Genomic DNA, 18,238 nt, shown 5'->3' with positions numbered 1-18,238 from the left:
CCCTTTCACGACACGCTGCGTCCTCCGGCCGACGTCTGACGTCACGCCGTCGGGGCTGCGACGTCGGAAAAACATGGCCGCTTCCGTCGAGGCGAGATGTGTCGTTTAGTTTAAACATCTCATACCCACGTTTAGAGCGGTAAGTGTGACAATACTGGTTTGTTTTCGACTTTTTTTGCCAAACGCTGTCGATTTCGTTTCGTTAATGTGTTTTATGTGTTAAACGGGCCTGCGTTTCCCATGTTTTCACGGAGTTAATCCAAAACCATGCTGACTCCACGTTTGTTTTTCTGTGTGTTGATCCAACATGGATACGCTTTTTAGCACTGGAAAAGTACAACATACGTCCTTTGATAAATCGAGGTTCAGTCCGTTGTTGACGAACGTAACAAACTGAATCTGCAAAGTCCATCGCCAGTGCGGATACTTAAACTGCCGTTCTGCTCTATGTAAAACATGGTACGTATCTATGACGGTCCATAATATTTTACGCATACTTGTGTAAGGAATGAATTCATTATTAGAATTGATTTACTGTATATGTATGGTATGTATTAAGTGTATTTGTGTTTGTTGATAGTTTTTCTGAAACGTTTGCACGCATCATTTTTAGGCAGAGAAACCACAGTGTTGTTTTAACTACCCGATGTAATTGTTACTTTGTCTAACCGCTGTGGTGTTTATGGTTCAACAGATGATACCTGTTAAGGAGGAAGGGGAAACAACTGTCCTCTCTGAGGAGGATAGAGAGATGGAAGAGGAGAAGGGAGAAGAAGAAGGAGGAGCAGCAGCAGCAGCAGAGGAGTCTGTCGAGGATGGTTCCGGGAGTGAGGAAGATGATGGTGATGAAGAACCCGAAGATGCATCTCATGAAAATGGGGATGAGAAAGAAGAGGACACCAAACAGACTTTGGATAAAACAAAGAAGGATACCCCACTGCCTGGGGAGCCGAAAGAAAAGAAGCCATCAGACAGCCTAAATGTGAACAATGAGGTGGTGAAGATGAGAAAAGAGGTGAAGAGGGTGAGAGCTTTGATCATTAGGAAGCTGACTCGACAGATTGGCAAGTTAAAGAATAAGAAAGGCAAAGAGGCTGATATTGAGAGGAACCAACGAAGAGCTGGCAGACTGCTGGAGGAAATCCATGCCATGAAGGCCCTCTTGCCAGACAAGGTAGGTCTTATAGACTACACTCAAGCATTCCACAATATGTTGGTCCAATACGTTATTCCCACTAGAAAAAAAATAAATCAAAGATAGGTTCACTTGTCCACATATCCTTCAAAATTATGACTTTAGTTCATTGTTGATGTGTTTTTCAATTCTTTTTATCGCCAGGTGACCAAAACAGCCTTGCAGAAGAATCTGAACTTTGAACAGGAGTGCAAGAACCCAAAGTCGACTGCTTCAGATCGAGCCATTGCTCGCATCGCCACTCACCCTCAGTTTAACAAGAAGATTAAAGATATAAAAGCTGCTGTGGCGCTCTTCAAAGAAGACCGGAAAAGGGGTGGAAAGGAAAAAGAGCAAAACAAAGCTGGAAAAGTGATTGTAAAGTCAGACAAAAAGAAAGAGAACAAGAGTGTAAATCAAAAAGACATTAAAGTGGGGGAACAGAAACCCATGGACATTGAGGAAGGGAATAGTGTGTTAAAAAGCACTCTTGATGTAGTCCCGACTGAACCCAGCAAAGAAACGAGGACAGTGATTGAGTCTGCTGAAAAAACTGTTGGTAATGACGATAAAAGAGAAATTCCTCCTGTGAACGCAGTGAGGGCAGCCACTGCTAAAAATAATGAAGTAAAGGATGTTGTGAGAAATGCACCAACAGTGAAAGAAAAACACAATATTCAGGCTGAATCTGAAGAAGAGAGTGATTTAGACTCATCTGCTGAAGAGGAGAAAGAGTACTTTGATGACAGCACAGAAGAGCGTTTCAACAAACAGTCCTCTCATTCAGAGGAAAGCGAAGAGGATGATGACTTCTTTGTTGGGAAAGTCAGCAAATTCAAGAAGAAGAAGAAGAAAGGCATGGGAATTGAGAAAACGAATGGCATGAAAAATGACCAAACGGAGGAGGACCAGAACAGAAGAGAGAAAGTAACATCACTTGATTCTATTTTTTGTTCTTCCCTCGCGAGATCCAAACCTGGGAGAGGGCGGGGAGCAGGAAGGGGTAGAAATGGTGACAGAGGTCAAGGTCGAGGCCGAGGGGAATCAAGGGGTGTTGATGGTCCGAAAGGGGCTTTTGGTAAGCAATCCAAGTTCCAAGAAAAGCCCTTTCATGCCGATAGAGGAAGGGGACGAGGCCGAGGCGGTGTTACGAGGAAAAATGATCACAGGGATGGCGCCGCCTTCTCAGCAGAACCGGCGCTGCATCCCTCTTGGGAGGCAAGTAAGAAGAGAAAAGAGCAGCAGGGACAAATCTTGGCTTTCCAGGGAAAGAAGATTAAGTTTGATGACGATGACTGAAACAACACATTTTAAATATTGTTGTAATCATAGTTTGGACTCGTGTGTCATGTTACATTTTTGCAAATGTACACATTGACTGTTCTGATGAATTCCCAGCCACAGAAGAGTCTGCTGCCTTGAGGAGCGTATTGTAAATGTTTTTATTAGTCTAAGTCAATGCTCAGATTAAATGAAAAACTGTTTTTTGTATTAAAAAGAGAAGAAAAAAAAAACTTTACCTGAAATGTATTATTCAAATGTTTTATTCCTTATTGTGAATTAATTTAAAGTTGTGAATTGCTTTAACTGAAATATTTTATTTTAAAGATGTGCTCAAAAATAACAAGTTACAAAGGAATTTGTATTTCAAGGTGTTCATCCCAGTTTTTTTTCCCAAGTATTTTTTTCTTTCTGTTAATTTACCGCAAATTATGTACCTTGTTTTTAAACCTTTTTAAACCCTTTGTGGGAAAAAAGAAAACAAAATCAAATTATCTTTGGCAGGAAAGACCTAAAATTAAAATGCATATTCTGTTTGCCTACTTTGTTCTTTCTTGTATCTTTTTACAAATATAAAGTTATTAACAGTTGCAAGTTTTTAGTATGCACTGATTAGAAAGTAATAGTCACAAAGACGAAATTTCAATGTTGTCTTAGTCAATTAACATTTAATTTGCATGCAGTTAGTTTACACTCCATATTAAAAATACAGGTTTGAAATTCGTTTAGGTTATCTTACTGAAGTTATCTTAAAATTCGAAAAAAAATAATAATAATAATAATCTCAAGGAAAGTATTTTGGCGCAAGCTAATGAAACGAGATGTGATGAAGAGGAAGCCATTATTAATTCCACATTGAGGAAATTTGCATGTAGTCACAGCAACAAAACAGTAAACGAGAATGGAATTGTATTGATTAAGAACAAATAAAAGAAAATTATTTATAGACTAAGAAGGAACAAACAAGATATTCACATATATTATATTGACCGAGTGATATCCGAGTTCACGTAAAACCATAGTGCCCCCTAAAGTAGTACACTGAAAAGTTGGACTATAATGTGACCGTTGGACATATCAAAATACAATTGCCGGATTTTTTTTTTTTTTTTTTTTTTTTTTAAGCAGGGATGTAGTAATTTACTTTTCTTTACACGTGTGTTTTTTATTTTGAAAGCACACGTCTTCCGCTACGATTTTAAATTTCCGGTCAGCCGACGGTCGCTTTACTTCTGGCTGTGCTCAGTCAGAGCGCCTTGCAGCTGCACATCGTAGTTTTCAAGTGCCACAACAAACAAACCAACAAGCAACAACACTCTTCGCCAACGGCCCTTGTGTGTGAGTACATCGGTTAGGACTAATGTCAGACGTGTTTGCATGACCGTAACAACTCTCTGAGCGGCGCTGAGTTGTGGGAACGTGCGGGTAACCTGCAAGTTACTCCCGTGAGCTAAGACGTTAGCATTCATCTGCCCAATTACCCAAATGATGACACTAGTGAATAAACACCTGCGCAACAAAAAATAGATCTCAGCATGTTCATTGTAGCCATTATTGATTTCAGGGACGTGTAGCTCAAGTCAATTTTGATTTGCGTTTCCTGTTGAGAAAGTAATGATGGGATCTTGAGCAATCAGTGTGGTCTCTTCATTAGCTTCCTGAATATACACTACCAGTCAAAAGTTTGGACACACCTTGTTTCTTCTCTATTGGGGATGAGCCCGACGAACGACGGGGCTCGAACGTGCTTCGAGTCACGTCTCTCGCAGGGCGAAAGACCCATAGTTTTTGGAATTATTATTATTATTATTATCATTATTATTATTATTATTATTATTATTACGCGTCAGGAGGGGATCGCCGGCGTCGGCAGGTGTTGGGGACGTAGGCAGGTGTTGGGGGTGGGGGAAGTGTTGACAGAGGTCGCGAGGCTCAGCCCCATCAACGCTGCTTGCAGCTTTAATTACTTTCTACACTGTGGATACATACTGAAGACATTAAATATAAGAACAAGATATGTGGATTAATGTGGCAAAAGGAAAAAAAAAAGTTAAATACCGAAATGTTTTTTTATATATATTTTATACAAAGGGTTTGCTATTCTATGCCATCTAAAATTAAAAAAAAATAACTTGTTTGAGTTATTTCATACCTTTTTTGTTTATTACATATTTCATGTGTTCATTCATAGTTTTGATACCTTGAGTGACTATCTACGATGTAAATAGTCATGACAATGAAAGAAAAACCTTTACATCAGAAGTATGTCCAAACTTTAGACCGATAGCGTACTTGAGTTTTGCTTTGTGTTCCCAATAAGGTTAAAAAGAAAAAAAAAAAGGCTGGAGGTGGAAGTAGATAACCCCCAGGAGCCCAAAGATGGTGGTGGGGCCAGCGAAGAGGACAAGTCACCAGATCCTATGTCCCCGTCCGCTGTTCAAGAATGTAAGTGTCAAATAAAGATTTGTCAGAAAGCCAGTGCTGAAAAGCGAACCAACTGCTAGACGTGTCCCTGTGGCCGTTTGCATTCAGAGGTTCAGCATCAAACGTGTGTGTGTGTGTGTGTGTGTGTGTGTGTGTGTGTGTGTGTGTGTGTGTGTGTGTGTGTGTGTGTGTGTGTGTGTGTGTGTGTGTGTGTGTGTGTGTGTGGCAGCAGCATCCACCTGTTCTGGGAAGCACTGGTGACCTTTGCTCTGACCCCATCCCAGCTTACCAGCCCAGTGGCGCAGTGGTTGTGGGTCTGATGCCGAGCCGGGTTGTATATGTATGAAAAAAGTGAGACTCATTGAGTGCCGAGCAGGGTGGCAATGGACCTGGAGAACGACCAGATCCACCAAATGATTCCTGGCACTGCGATTGCTCAACCATCCCTCAGGGGAATTGGTCACACATATGGAATTTGCACTGCAAGACAATGACGTTCTTGTGTCACTATGTGTGTAATAATTAAATGCTCTGCCATGTCAAGTGCATATTATTATTTTTATTGTTGTTATTACCACCACTACTGTTATTAGGAAATGTTTTAAGTGAGGCCGTATGATGACGCAAATATAATGTGTATCTGCAAGGTAACTTTTGGAAACCAGGATCTTAAAAAACAGCTTCTAGTAGTAACGTTCTCTGTTGTTTCGTCACCGTTCCCAGCTGCCACCCCCAGTTCCGTAACCTGGAAGGCCTGTCCAAGTACAAGGTCAAACTTGGACACCTCGCTTGTTTGTCTGACGCGGAATTTTGCCGAGCTTATGAAGAGATCCGCCCAAGGGGTGCTGGACCTGAACTATGCCTGCCGGATTCTCAACGTCCCCAAGAGGCGTCTCTATGATGTCACCAATGCCCTGGAAGGTGCTCACCTCATCACGAAGAAAATGAAAAACTCCGTTCAGTGGCTGTGAGTGAAAGTGGATGTGACTCTCGGATAGGAACGGTTTGCCGAATCGTGTTTTTTGTTTTTTTTCCCCGACAAAATTACATGAAACCCAGCTGGGCGCGAGAATGAAGCTTTGTCTTTAGCAGGAAGCGAAAAGAAACAACTTGTTTGAACTAGTTTTAACTCAATTTCCAGCAGATTATTTTATGTTGTGATTGATTTGCTGTAGTTCTCAGTTCCTACTCCTTTGATTATGCCTGGAGTTTGTTTGTTTTCCTTCATATGACTTGACAAGTTGGCAGGTTAGGTGTACAGTAAACCCCCCGCACCCCCGGTTGGTTTGAAAGTCAAAATGTCCATTGAACCAAAACCTATCAACTAAAAATGCATGTGAGAGCTGTCGCTTGCCAGTAGTTCCCAAATCACATGGAGGTTTGAAGAGCAGAGGTGTTTTTTTTTCTGCATTATTGTCACAGCAGAAAATGTTTTTGATGTCCTTTGTTTTTGTTTTGTTTTTCCCCCCTCAGCGGCCCCGTCACTCATCAGGACCTTGCACAAGAGCTGAGACACCTCGAAGAGAAGGAAATGAAACTTGACCAACTGATCGAAAGCTGTACGGTGCAAATCTACCAGCTGTTCGAGAACCAGCAAGATCGAAGATATCCTTTCAGCAGTGTTTCATGCTCTCCCATGCAAATAACCCCCATCCCTCGCCCCAGCTATTACTGGGTTTAACTGTGCTGTTGGCCAACTTGGATTTTTGTGTCCACGTCCACTTCTATGGATTTTAAACCTTCACCCTAAAGTTCACATTTGCTTATTTGACGTACGAGGACCTCAGCAGGATTCCGAACTACAAAGAACAGACTGTGATTGTGATCAAAGCCCCTGCAGGAACTAATCTGAATGTGCCACATCCAGACGAGGTAGTCACTCTTGTTAATGAATCTTTGTGTATTATTTTGCATGCTGTTGTAAAAGTGTCTTGTAAAGGTCAGGACACGGGTGGAATTAAGTTTTTTTTTTATTTCCTTTCTCTTTTTCCATTCTCAGAGAGGTGGCTTTTGCACCTTTGAATGAATGAGTAGTTGAATGAATGGTTTATTTTTAGTTTACAGTGTAAAATAATGCAATCTTGTGCAATCAACTGACAAAAATGAAAAAGAACCTTCCAAAACAAACGTGCACGTTCTATTCACTCACAACAAAAATAAAACAACTCTGTAAACGAAAGAAGGCGTAAGCTGAAGCCGAAGCTTATTCGTGCCTATTCCATGCAGTCCATCAGATTGTCTGGAATATTAGTAATAAAAGATTAAAAAGAAACAAGATTAAAAAGAAAAAACAACAAGACAAAATATGCTTGACAATATTCTTCATAATTGATTCACAATTCAATAATTTATCCTTGTAATCATGAAGTATTTTGTCCTCCAATATTTTTTTTTAAAACTCAACAAAGATCTCCACATTTTCACATCATCACTGATCCCATTCCACTTTTTCATGCTCATGGTTCGAAATCAACCAAAATGAATGCTCTCATTCTTCTTCTCAGAGCCTTATTATCCACGTCGTTAGTAGAAATGGGCCCATCGAGGCGTTCCTCTGTCCAGACCACCCCAACCCCGACCACTGCCACGCCAACAACGGCCAGAAAGCCTCCGCCAACGGAAACCACTCCTCTCCTCAGGCCGTCTCTCCTTCCCTCCACGTGCACGCCAAAGGTAAAACCAGACGCACTGGATCCTCTCTGATCCGGTTTTCACACCTGACCGTCCTTCGGACTCCGTTTGATTGGGCTTGCAACATTTATCTGGTGAGCTGCATCAGCTTTAACCCAGTGAGAAGCCAGAGACCAAATTCTACTCCTAGCACCTGCATTGAAATCCTCTACCTGCATTTTGTTACTTAGATTTTAAAAATACTGTGCGTCTTAAAGGGGAGCAAAGTTTGCTGCTTTGCTCCACATCAGAGTTACAGCAGAGACAAACTTTCCAAGCGTTTTGTGAAGCCACAAATGGCACTGATACCAAACAAGCAACAGCGCCCCCGTGCCAGGTCGTCTTTCCACTTTCTGAAGTCAAATCCTTTCCAAACATGCACAATTTTAAAGGAGGCTCTAAACAGAGTGCTAAGTGCGCTGTTTCTTGGACAGTCATTTGGAGGATCAGTTGCGTCAAGCTGAGGTCCTTCAAAACGTATTCTTTTCTTTCTCAGACTATGCCTTCCACGCGTCAGACGCCGGGACTGTTGGCTCGCCGCGAGCCCAGGAAACTCGCCAAGCGCCAGCAGCTACCTCGCCACCTGGTCAGTGCCTCGCCGAGGGCGATCGGCAGAGCTTCCTCAGCCTCACCTCGCCCCTGAACTTCAGTCCCGGAGGAGAGGAGCGCCCGCCGAGTGCGATGGAGGAGCAGGGAATCACCGACCTCTTCTCCTCGGTGGATCCGGAGCAGATGCCCCTGGACCTGCCTGTTTAACCCCCAACACCACCACCACCACCACCACCTCCGCCACCACCGCACCTCCGTCTCTTCTGGCCAACGAACATCTGGCAAAATCAGGAACAAGGGCCGGATACAGTAATGATTTGAATGTGAGTTTTTTTTTTTCCCTTTCCTACCTTGGATACTGTGACTGGGGTTCCATCCCCACTCAGGTATGTTGAGAAGGTGTTGCCACTGAAAACTCGACACGCTTGGTTTTATGGATTTTTTCATCTGTTTTTTGCACTGTACAACAATTACGAGGGAACCCATTGAGCAAAGCCAGGTGGCGCTAGAGCCACATGACCGACCAGAAGGTGATTAAAAGTGTGTAAAAAAAAAAAGAAAGAAAGAAGCAAAGCAGCCATAAGTCAGGTTTTGGTTTCATTTGAGGACGTATTGATTCCAGTCTTTTCTCTTGAACTGCTGTGATGAGATCCTTCATTCAGGTATGTACTGTTTTTTTTTTTCTCCTTGAAAGCCAGGATTATTTTTTCCCCCCTCGTTTTTCCCCTCCTCTGCGTTCAAGTCGGCAAACGCAACCTCCACTTGACTGCCGCGCGACTCGCAGTACTCGTCTTTTCCGTCTGTTTTAGTCGTCCCCAAAAAACAGGTGGAACCTGGAGGCACTTCTGTTAAAACCCCCTCTTTTTTTTAAAATATAAATATAATCGTCAGGGTTTTTTTTTTTTTTTTTTTGCTTGACCGACCGGTCACTGAGATGAGAGCACGTTTGGCACCGGCTGGCGGTTCCTGCGACACATGAAGCCATCTGTCATCGGGGGGGCAACTCAACACATCAGCGTCGGGTTGGGGCGGCGCAGCTGGAAGACATCGCAGCCAAAGCCAAGGCAAAAACACACACAAACACAACCGCCTTAATAGGATCCAGCTTTCCGTTGGTCGTGTCGCCTCTGTGGAGAAATAAGCAGAGCCTGCTCCACAAACACGCTGGTGGCACTCCTCAAACGCAAAACAAACACCAGCTAATATGTTGCCAATAAAGGCCGGCTGACTGTGTTACCGGTTGAAAATAGCAGCGGCTCGGAAAGAAAATGAAATGCTTTTTTTTAATGCAGTGAAATCTAAATGAATTGGCATTTAAAAGTTAACATATCTGAATTATAACCTAGCTTTTAATACAACACTACAGGGCACGGCGTTTATAGCCTGCAAGGTTAAGGGCTAAATAGATGTTTTTTTCTGTTTTTTTTTATCACCGTCTATGCACGACGAGTACACCTCCAGACACTAGGAGGCGGTATTACCCCACCTGACGCGCCAAGGATCAACAGCGTTCAGGTTGTTTTGAAACAGTCAGCTGTGTTTGCCGTCCCTCTCTGGCTCGATGGGATGGAATCAATGTGGCTCCTAATGGAAAAGCCGTCGAAGACCGACGCCGCTGTCCTTGTGTGTCTGTGTCGAAAACAAATGAGAATGTTTCGTTCTTCCAATGGACGAGGAAAAAACTTTTGTTGGTGGAATGAACTCAGCGTGTGTGCGGTGGTGTTTCTGTGACAAAAAAAAAAAAGCAGTCTTGTTTTGTTGGGTGCAAATAATTGACCTGTTGTTGGTAACGCTACTACTAATGTATAATTATATTCTCTTTTATTTTCTTGACCTTGTTAAGTTTTTAAATAAAGAGACACGTTCTTCCTGAATGAAAACAACAACAACAACAACAAAAATTGATCCGTTTTATTATGCTAGCACTGACACACATTGATAGATGACCTGAGCAGAACATAGAACCTCCAGAACACGTGTTCGATGGACAGTGTTAAGTGCTGCGTGTTGACCTGGTTGCTCTTGCCGGAGGCTCTTGACAAATATGCCACAAATCTGCATAAAACTGCATACTTTTGTGTCATTCAGTCACATACACAATTGGTGTCTTCTCCAAAACAATATTGTCTAATTTCTAAAAAAAAAAAAAAAAAAATAGAAAAAAAAATGAAAACTTCATTTAAACAAAAATCATTTGGTTTCCTCTTCTCGAAGACCTGCAAACTTTTCCTGAGCCCTCGTGATTCTCTGTGAGTCCACTTCTCCCCCCTTCAGCATCTCTTTGTCTGAGCCGCGCAGCATCTGAGAAAAACACCATCAGCGCCGTCAGCTTGTGATGATGTAATCTGTCTGGAGCCCGCAGCGCCCGCCGCTGCCCATAGATGGCAGTGTTGGACCTCTAAATGCCTGACGCTCAAGGCCGTCAACCCAGTTCACTGAAACAGTGGCACACTTTAGTCGGGAGTTCACGGAGAGTCACTGGATCACAGTCATTATTGATTCATGCGAGTGTGTGTGTGTGTCCGTTTGTGTGCGTTTAGTCCCTCCTGCGCCACGACAATTTGCTCATTAAAATGAGACGAGGGCCGGGCGGCGGCAAGAAAAACCCCAACAACAACAAAGTGACCGTTGAATTGGGCCAAATTGATTGCGGGCCTGACGTCAGCCCGCTTTCCTATCTCAGGAGATGCTCTGTCAAACGGCGGTCGATGCAGCTGTCAATCATGCGATCAATCCGTCGATGGGTTGTTTCATTTTTAGAGTGCTTTTCCCCGTCGCCTACGAGCCGCCGGTGGCGACCTACGGCGCAAAGGGGGGCCTTGAAGCGGGCGGCCAAAATGTGCCACAGGTGACCCGGCTTAGAGGGCTGAGACGGAACCGAGTCGCAGCGTAAGGCTCCGCCCCCCTCCGGGAGTTCCAGTCCGGCTTTGGGGCCGCGGTGCTCGCTTCTTTGCCGAGCAGCCGCCGTCGCTGTTTTGACTGCATGCGACGCACTGACAAAGCAGAGGGAGCGAAGCAAAAAAAAAGAAAAGAAGAAAGGGTTAAAGAGGGAGCACGAAAGTGAGAGAGGCAAAGAGCGAGAGCGGGTGAGCGTACTACGGGCCTCTGATTGGCTGCCGCGAGAGCTCGCCGTCTTTTTACGTCACGCTCCCTCCGCCAGCCAACGGGCTGCCGGAGCCACATTTTTGGGTTTTGTGAATGAAGGGGGGGAAGCAGGCAGGCAAGCAGGGAGGGGTTTGATTCGTCAGCTGGAGTTTTTTTTTTTTTTTTTTTTTTTTTTTTGCTCTGTGTGTGTGTGTGTGCGCGCCGTCCACCCTGACTAAGCGAGCTTCGGGTCGTGAGATCAGCAGATGACCGCACGTGAGAAACACCTTCAGGCATCTCCGTCTGCAGACTGCAGTTTTGGGGCTGGTGGAGGTGAAGGCGTCTGCGAGGAGCAGTGAGCAGCCCAGCAAGACCAGGCTGCCGAGAGCAGCACTCGGTCCCAGTGTGGTGTTCCGTTCCTTTTTTTTTGCTGAAAGGCCCAGTGTGTGTGTGTGTGCGTGTGCGTGTGTGCGTTCGCCTCAGATTGTTCTGGTTCAAGTCAGGAAACCCTGAGTTGATCTGAGCAGATAAGTTGTGCGTGAACTGCGTATCTGTACCTGCCAGGAAGTCGGGTGTGTCACGGCATGACTCGCAAAAAGCGAGAGCTGGAAAGCTAGAGGTGAACTCAATTTGACCTCCACGCACGCGCCCAGATGTTCGTTGTTTTACTTTCAAATTCTTTTTTTCCGAATGTGTAACAAGCTGTTCTCTGACAGGGAGACGAACCGCAGAAATCACAAACACGAGCGTCCGATCCAGAGATCCAACCGCTGAACGCTCTGGCCCGAGGATAGCTCGCATTTTAACTGTGCTCTTCATCATGCCCATGCCGTCATCGCGAGACCAACGTCACGTGGCAAGTTGTTGAGACGCAACGTGTTTTGTTGTGGTTTTTGAGAGTAGTGTATACACAGTCGTGGGTAAAAAAAAAAGACATCCTTAAAATTTTACTTCATCCTAATGTCATTAAATATTTGCTGCAGAATTTGATTACGCGCTTTGCTGCATCAGAGATTCACAAATATTCAGAATAGTTGTTGTTTATTGTTAATATCACAAAATAAGAAAACAAAATCTCGAGCTCTTGTGTTCAGTGTGTTTCGCAAGTGACGTCCTCTCGCTGACGCATCCAGTTCTGAGCCGGGCCGAACAGCACTAAAATGAACTCTCGCGCTCGGAGACGTCGGACTCATTCTCAGCGCAGTGCAAGCGCGTCGCAAATGCACGAGTTGTCCAAAGACGTTTTCCCACCACTGTCCACTCCGTGTTTTGCCCACTCACCGCTCACAGACACCATTAGGCACAAAGCTTGTCGTCGTCTTTCCCATGCGGGAATAGATCTACATTCCTTTACATTTATATAAATGATGGATGGAAAATTACTGAGAAAACTGGCAAGAGATTGGAGAATAAAGGAAAAGCCGTCCATACCTGTAAATGTCAGATCTAGTTTCACTTTTAATGGATTTAACCCAACAACAAAAAAACACATATATACTCCCTTTAGTATCAAAGTGCCTACTCACTGTACGCATTTGGAAACTCCCTTTTCCGTGACATAGCTACTGTCTCGGGACTTCCAGCAACCGTACATCATCTCTCCACACCTACACACGGTTTGCATCATGTGAAGCGGCGGCAGTAAAAATTCGGCACCTGGTAATCTTTGAGGCGTTGGCTGAGTAACACCTGGGACTCCAGCACGGCAGCTCCAAAAATATGCACTCGTGAGCATGGACGGCCTTTTCAGGCTCACATTTTCTGTGTTGTCGACTTGCATTTGGTGATGCAATGGGAATGTCCCAAACCCAGGGGGTGGAGCTTTGGGTGGGCCTGCACTGGCCCGAATTGACAGAATTGACAGCTTGCCCGCCCACTGAGATTCATAAAAAAAAAAAAAAAATCATTGAATTGACTTTCAACTTTATTTTCAGTGGTCCTTGTTATTATTATCATTATTATTTTTTTTGAGTACCACATCATTTTTGCACACGTCTCTCAGCTTTAAAAATAATCCGGCCCACCTGACCTTTCAAGGCCTACTTGTTCGTCACGGTCTGGCTCTGTCAATACCCTACATCACTGCTAAAAACCAGGCCGCCCACATGCACAGAAAAAAACTGCAATGTTCAATTGATGGCAAGAGTTCAGACAGATCGTTCAGCAAGAACAAGCAACAGTGATTCTCCTTTTTTTTTATATTTTTTTTTTATCAAATCCCAATAAATGTTCCAAAAGAAAATTTTATTTAATTTCCCAAGAGTCTCATTTGGGAGCAACCGGTTCTCAGTTTCTCAATTTTTTTATTTTGTTTCTTTTGAAATATCCTATTTGAAAGTGAATTGAAACCCTGCTGACTGAAAAGGTTCCACTTGTTGATAAGGCAGGTTTTCACCGTGCAGTCCTTCATTTGATCTAACGGCTGAACCGACAATTTTGTGGTTATGTGGTGACAAAACTGTCTCTGTGGTCGTGGACCTTTCAAACGTTTGGTCTTTTTGGGTGGTGAAAGTATTTTTTATTTTTATTTTTAAGCAGCAGTGACGCACGCAGATTAGAGGGAGGCAATGACTCACGGTACCTTTGGCCCTTCTTGCGTTTAAAGATCCGGCACTGGTGTGGAAAGAAGGGATGTCGCGTGTGGGGAAGGCACATCTAAGTTCTCGACACGGAGAATGAAAATGCTGTGGGAAATTTAATTTCTTTTTTTTTTTTGTACAAAAACGCTTCAGTAAGAAGACCTTCACAGGGTTTTCCTGAAATTCTGTAAATCGAAAGTTCTTCACAAGCTGCGGTTGAGGACTTGGAGGTGTGCAAAAGTCTTGGACCTTTGTTTCAAAATGAGGAAGCATGAAACGGAAAACAACATCCAGATGCAGATACATGTCTGATGCACACCTGTAGCACTTTTCTCCACATTTTCTTTTTTTTCTTTTGCATTTTTTGCTTTGCTTTAACAAAAAAACAGGCTACAATATGTTTTTTGTCTCTTCACAAAGGAATTGTAGTCAATCTCATCCTGACAACTTGATTCTGAGTATTTGACATCATGTCTTTGACATAACCACAAACAGTGGAGGGGGGAAAAGTGCCACGTGATGCACGTGCACTGTTCCATCCAGCTCAGAACTGGCTGTTTCGGCAAGAGTAACAAGTATTATTTAGTCTTGTGAACAATAAACAACAATCAACAATAAACACATTTTCATTTTTTTGCGGAACTCCGATGCAGCCAGACTTTCTGAAACACAGAAAAAAATACCGTGGCAAATATTTCAGAACAATAATTGGGATTGAGTAAAAATTTGATGCGTCCAAGTACTTTTTTCCCCACGACTGCGTATACAGTTAACCTAGATGGGGCGAGCTCGGCCTCACTTGGCAACCACGCGTCCTTGCACGGCGGTAGGAAGAGACAGTAAAGTGCAGACTAAAGAGTCGCCCTGAGGTTGGCGCACACGCACGGGGTCGACCACTTATTACGCGCACGCGCAGCTGACACGTGCGGCTGAGCGCCGCTGAAATAGAAAACCCCTAAACCGTGTGGACACAAACCCAAACTGAAGCGTATGGAAAGTGCAGGATTTAAAATAAATCTGGGCGGGAGGACAGCTTGCAGTTCGCTCTCCGCCCCTGTTGATGGTTGAGTGAGGACGGAGGAAGATCAATTCGCAGCCGCCGCCGTCTGCAGGAATCCGTATTGATTTTCCTCCGTCACGAGGTCCTTCCGGAGTGGGTGGTGGTGGTGTGGTGGGGGGGGGGGGGGGCGCTCGTCCTTACAAAGGCTTGACCTCGCCGACTGCCGCCGCAACGTCACTCTGCCAGTTTCCATTGACCAGATTGCAGAGCCATCTGTATTCATCATGGATGTATTTTAAGAACTGGATACCGGACTGGCAATGTGGAGGTGCGGCAATCATTTCCCAGTGGTCATTCGAGGCACAAAACATGGAATTATGTTTCCATAGTTTTGATGCCTTCAGCGAGAAACTGCATCGTCAACAGTCGTGAGATTGAAAGAGAAGACGTGTGCCCAAACTGTTGACTGGTTATATCTGCCAGAAAATCATCAGAAAAGGGTTTATTCCCGCTCGTTCTGATTGGCCGATGCGTCCTGATGTGTGGCGTGTGTTACAGAGGCGCGATGGGGAGGGCGGAAGCTTGGTACTTATGTCCATGTGTAGGAGATCTCGGTGCGAGGGAGCGACTGCGCGAGGCTCTCCTCCAGATGATGTAGGAGTTGGCGGCTCGCTCGTGCAGCTGGCTCTTGGCTCCGCTCCCTTCGCTCGGGCTCTCCTACCCCCCCCACCACCGACCCCCGCACCCCTCCCACCCTTCCACCGGTTTTTTGAGGTCTGTATTTTTCCTCTCCTCGCCCGGGCCGGCGATGTGGGCGTATAATAGCTCAGCTGTTGCGGCGACGGCCTCCTGACCCGTCGCGAACTCTCCGCCCCACCCTGTCCTTGTTTGCTTTCCGTTCGCTTCCCCCCGCTCGGATCCGTCAAATATTTGCGTAGACAAATTCAGTCTGCGAACGCGAACAACCGCCCCCCCCACCCCACCCCACCCCACCCCAGCCAATAGAGACAAAAGACCGTCGGCTGTCATTTGCATGCGATTTGCATGGGGATCCTGTTTGCAATGTCAGGAGGCCAAATTAACCGCCGCTCCGTTTTAGCCGCATTTGCATTTCATTTGCATCGGAGTGGCTTAACGAGGGTTGCTTAGCCGCCGTGACCCCCGTGCGAGGGGAGGAAAAAAAAAGAAGCGCCTTCGACCCGGCGCCGAGGAGGAAGATGGTGCAATCAGCTAATTTCATTACGGATAACAGCCGTTTGACTGAGAGCAAGTGCCTTTGGATGTAATCATTAGAGAGGACGATGGGGCTTCGCAAGCTGTTTGTAATCAGGCAGGTTTTTTTTTTTTTCATTTTTTTTTTTTTTTTTTTCCCCAGCATGCATATGGACGTAGTGTCATATTTACTGTAAGGATGAAAGATTGGGCACGGTCCGGATTGCGGGCAGCATCAATCTCACTCAGCGTCTTGGAGCGGGGCGCATTAATCATCCCATCTACAGGAAAATCATCCTCATCAGGGTCCCGGGCCCCTATGTGAACACATGGCGATGATCGCTGGATGCACGGAGAAGTGGGGGGGAAAAAAAAAAAATAAAATGGACAGAAGGGGAGTTAGTGGCTGACTGAGCAGAAACACCTCAGCCGATACTTCTTCATTGATCCCGGCGACTGGGATTGGATGTTGGACGGCGTTTTGTCTCGCTAATGCGTTCAGATGGCTTCGTGCAAACACCCCCGGCGAGCCCGAGCGGCCAAACCGTTCGTCCTCTTCCAGACAGGTCCCTGGGTTTTCTCTTTTCCCCCCCAACTCCACACTTCCTCTTTCATTTTTTTCTCTTTTTTTATTTTTTTTTTTTGCGTAGCTGAAGCAGAGCGTGAAAGTGGGCAGATGGATTCCTTCAGATATTTGGTGGATTTCATTACCGGAGACTCGGCCGCTGGCTTTTGTTTCCGTGGAATCAAAGCATGTGACAAAGTAATACACATGTTCCAACCGGAGGCGATACATCATCCCCGAGAAGTTTGTTTGCGTCGAGACAGAAAAATAGCAAAGTATTAAACGAAGCTGGAACGATTAATCGCGTTTAATCGATTTGAAAAAGTTTTCCATTTCAATTTTCCCTCAATTTTTATTGCTTTATTTCCATGAATGGTTGCTTTGCTAGAAACTACATTGTTACTTTTTATACTTACATTCCAACTGTTGGATGCTGTACAGCATTTTCAGGCAATTTTTTTTTTCACTTTTCTCTTCATTTAATTCAAATAATGGTTTAATCAAATTGAATGGAAGAAAGTAATTGATCGATTAGTCAAACATAACCTAGAGCTGCGGCTCTGGAACTGAACCCATGAGGCCGGGAGGAACTGTTGCACCGGCCGCCTCCTCCACAAAACGAGATTAAGTCTCAAGGATTTGTCGCGTGCTTCTCCACATATTGTATACATTCTTCCGTCGGCGGCGGCACTCTCCCTCCCGCCGAGTGCTTTTATTAGGAAAATGTGACTGCCGTTGTTTTTTTTTTTCTTTCTCCTTCTTCTTCTTTTTTTTTCTGTACGCGCGTGCTAATCCCGCTCACGCCGCAGAATGAAAATGCCCTTGTTGGCTAAATCTGCAATTATTCCTTCCGTAAGCGGACTAGCCAGCACTCGCACTCTCATTACCAGTGTTTAAGTGTTTAGTGTTGTACGTGGCGCTCTGCCGCCGACACCCGCGCTCCCTCGCTCGCTCGCGCACCGCCGGGTCTAGTTGTGGGTATAATGAGGGAGAAGGCCTTGAATGGCTCCTATGCTGCAATGCATTAAAGCTTAATAACCTGTCCTTTCTGCCTGCTCTTAAGAACATGCTCCCGAGCTGATAATTGGAAAGATATTTGCCTTTTTTTCCCCTCCCGCTCTCTCTTGTCTCCTTTGTCTAATTGCTGCTTTCAGTTCAGCCGGGGTCTATTATTTGCCCTTGAGTTCCGCTCTTTCTTTTTTCTTTTCTTTTTTTTATCCTCCATGTCACGTTTTTTTTTTTTTTTTTTTGTGTGTGTGACTCTCCACCCAGAGCTTATTTTTATGGACAAGGTGAAAGCGGCACTCCCGGCTCTCGAGTCGCGGGCCATCCATAAGGTCCCTTTAACGTCCTGCGTGCGTGCGTGCGAATGGATGTCATGCAGGGCTGTTTAAAAAGCAGGTGCACTCTCCAAAACTTTAGTGTGAAATTTCAAAAAAAAAGAAAAGAAAAGGTCAGGTGTTGTAGATGGCTGGGTTTTCTTCCAGGGCTCGTCGCCTCTGCCAGAGCTTTCAACTCTCTTCAAATCCCACCCTTGTCCAAGTGATTTCGCTGGCGTGTTAACATTTCATCTGCCTTAATGATAAAAGTCTTGAGGTGAGGTGATTTTCTCCTAAAAGGATAAAAGAACAATGAGTTCAGGTTTAAATTCAGGTTTTTCCAAATAAGTTTTACTTTGTTTTTGTTTTTCTCTTTACACA

The 18,238-nt window shown here is 44.7% G+C and overlaps 2 protein-coding genes across 2 annotated transcripts; both read left to right on the top strand.

The window, feature by feature from the left end:
* Positions 1-18: 18 nt before the first annotated feature.
* On the top strand, positions 19-2,990 carry srfbp1 (serum response factor binding protein 1). Its single transcript, XM_076051702.1, has 3 exons — positions 19-139; positions 695-1,174; positions 1,340-2,990. Exons 2-3 carry the CDS (start codon positions 695-697, stop codon positions 2,471-2,473), a joined length of 1,614 nt encoding a protein of 537 aa, XP_075907817.1. The 5' UTR covers positions 19-139; the 3' UTR covers positions 2,474-2,990.
* A 684-nt stretch (positions 2,991-3,674) lies between these two features.
* Positions 3,675-8,964, top strand: e2f3 (E2F transcription factor 3). The gene is made up of 7 exons (XM_076051652.1): positions 3,675-3,805; positions 4,776-4,900; positions 5,603-5,846; positions 6,353-6,475; positions 6,634-6,751; positions 7,384-7,552; positions 8,046-8,964. Exons 2-7 carry the CDS (start codon positions 4,876-4,878, stop codon positions 8,303-8,305), a joined length of 939 nt encoding a protein of 312 aa, XP_075907767.1. The 5' UTR covers positions 3,675-3,805; positions 4,776-4,875; the 3' UTR covers positions 8,306-8,964.
* The last annotated feature ends 9,274 nt before the right edge of the window (positions 8,965-18,238 follow it).

Source organism: Nelusetta ayraudi, unplaced genomic scaffold, assembly GCF_046127955.1.
Source record: "Nelusetta ayraudi isolate G7.1 ecotype Tasmania unplaced genomic scaffold, CSIRO-AGI_Nayr_v1 ptg000135l, whole genome shotgun sequence".
Lineage (NCBI taxonomy): Eukaryota > Metazoa > Chordata > Actinopteri > Tetraodontiformes > Monacanthidae > Nelusetta > Nelusetta ayraudi.
The sequence above is the reverse complement of the archived record's forward strand: the minus strand, read 5'-3'. Positions and strand labels throughout refer to the sequence as shown.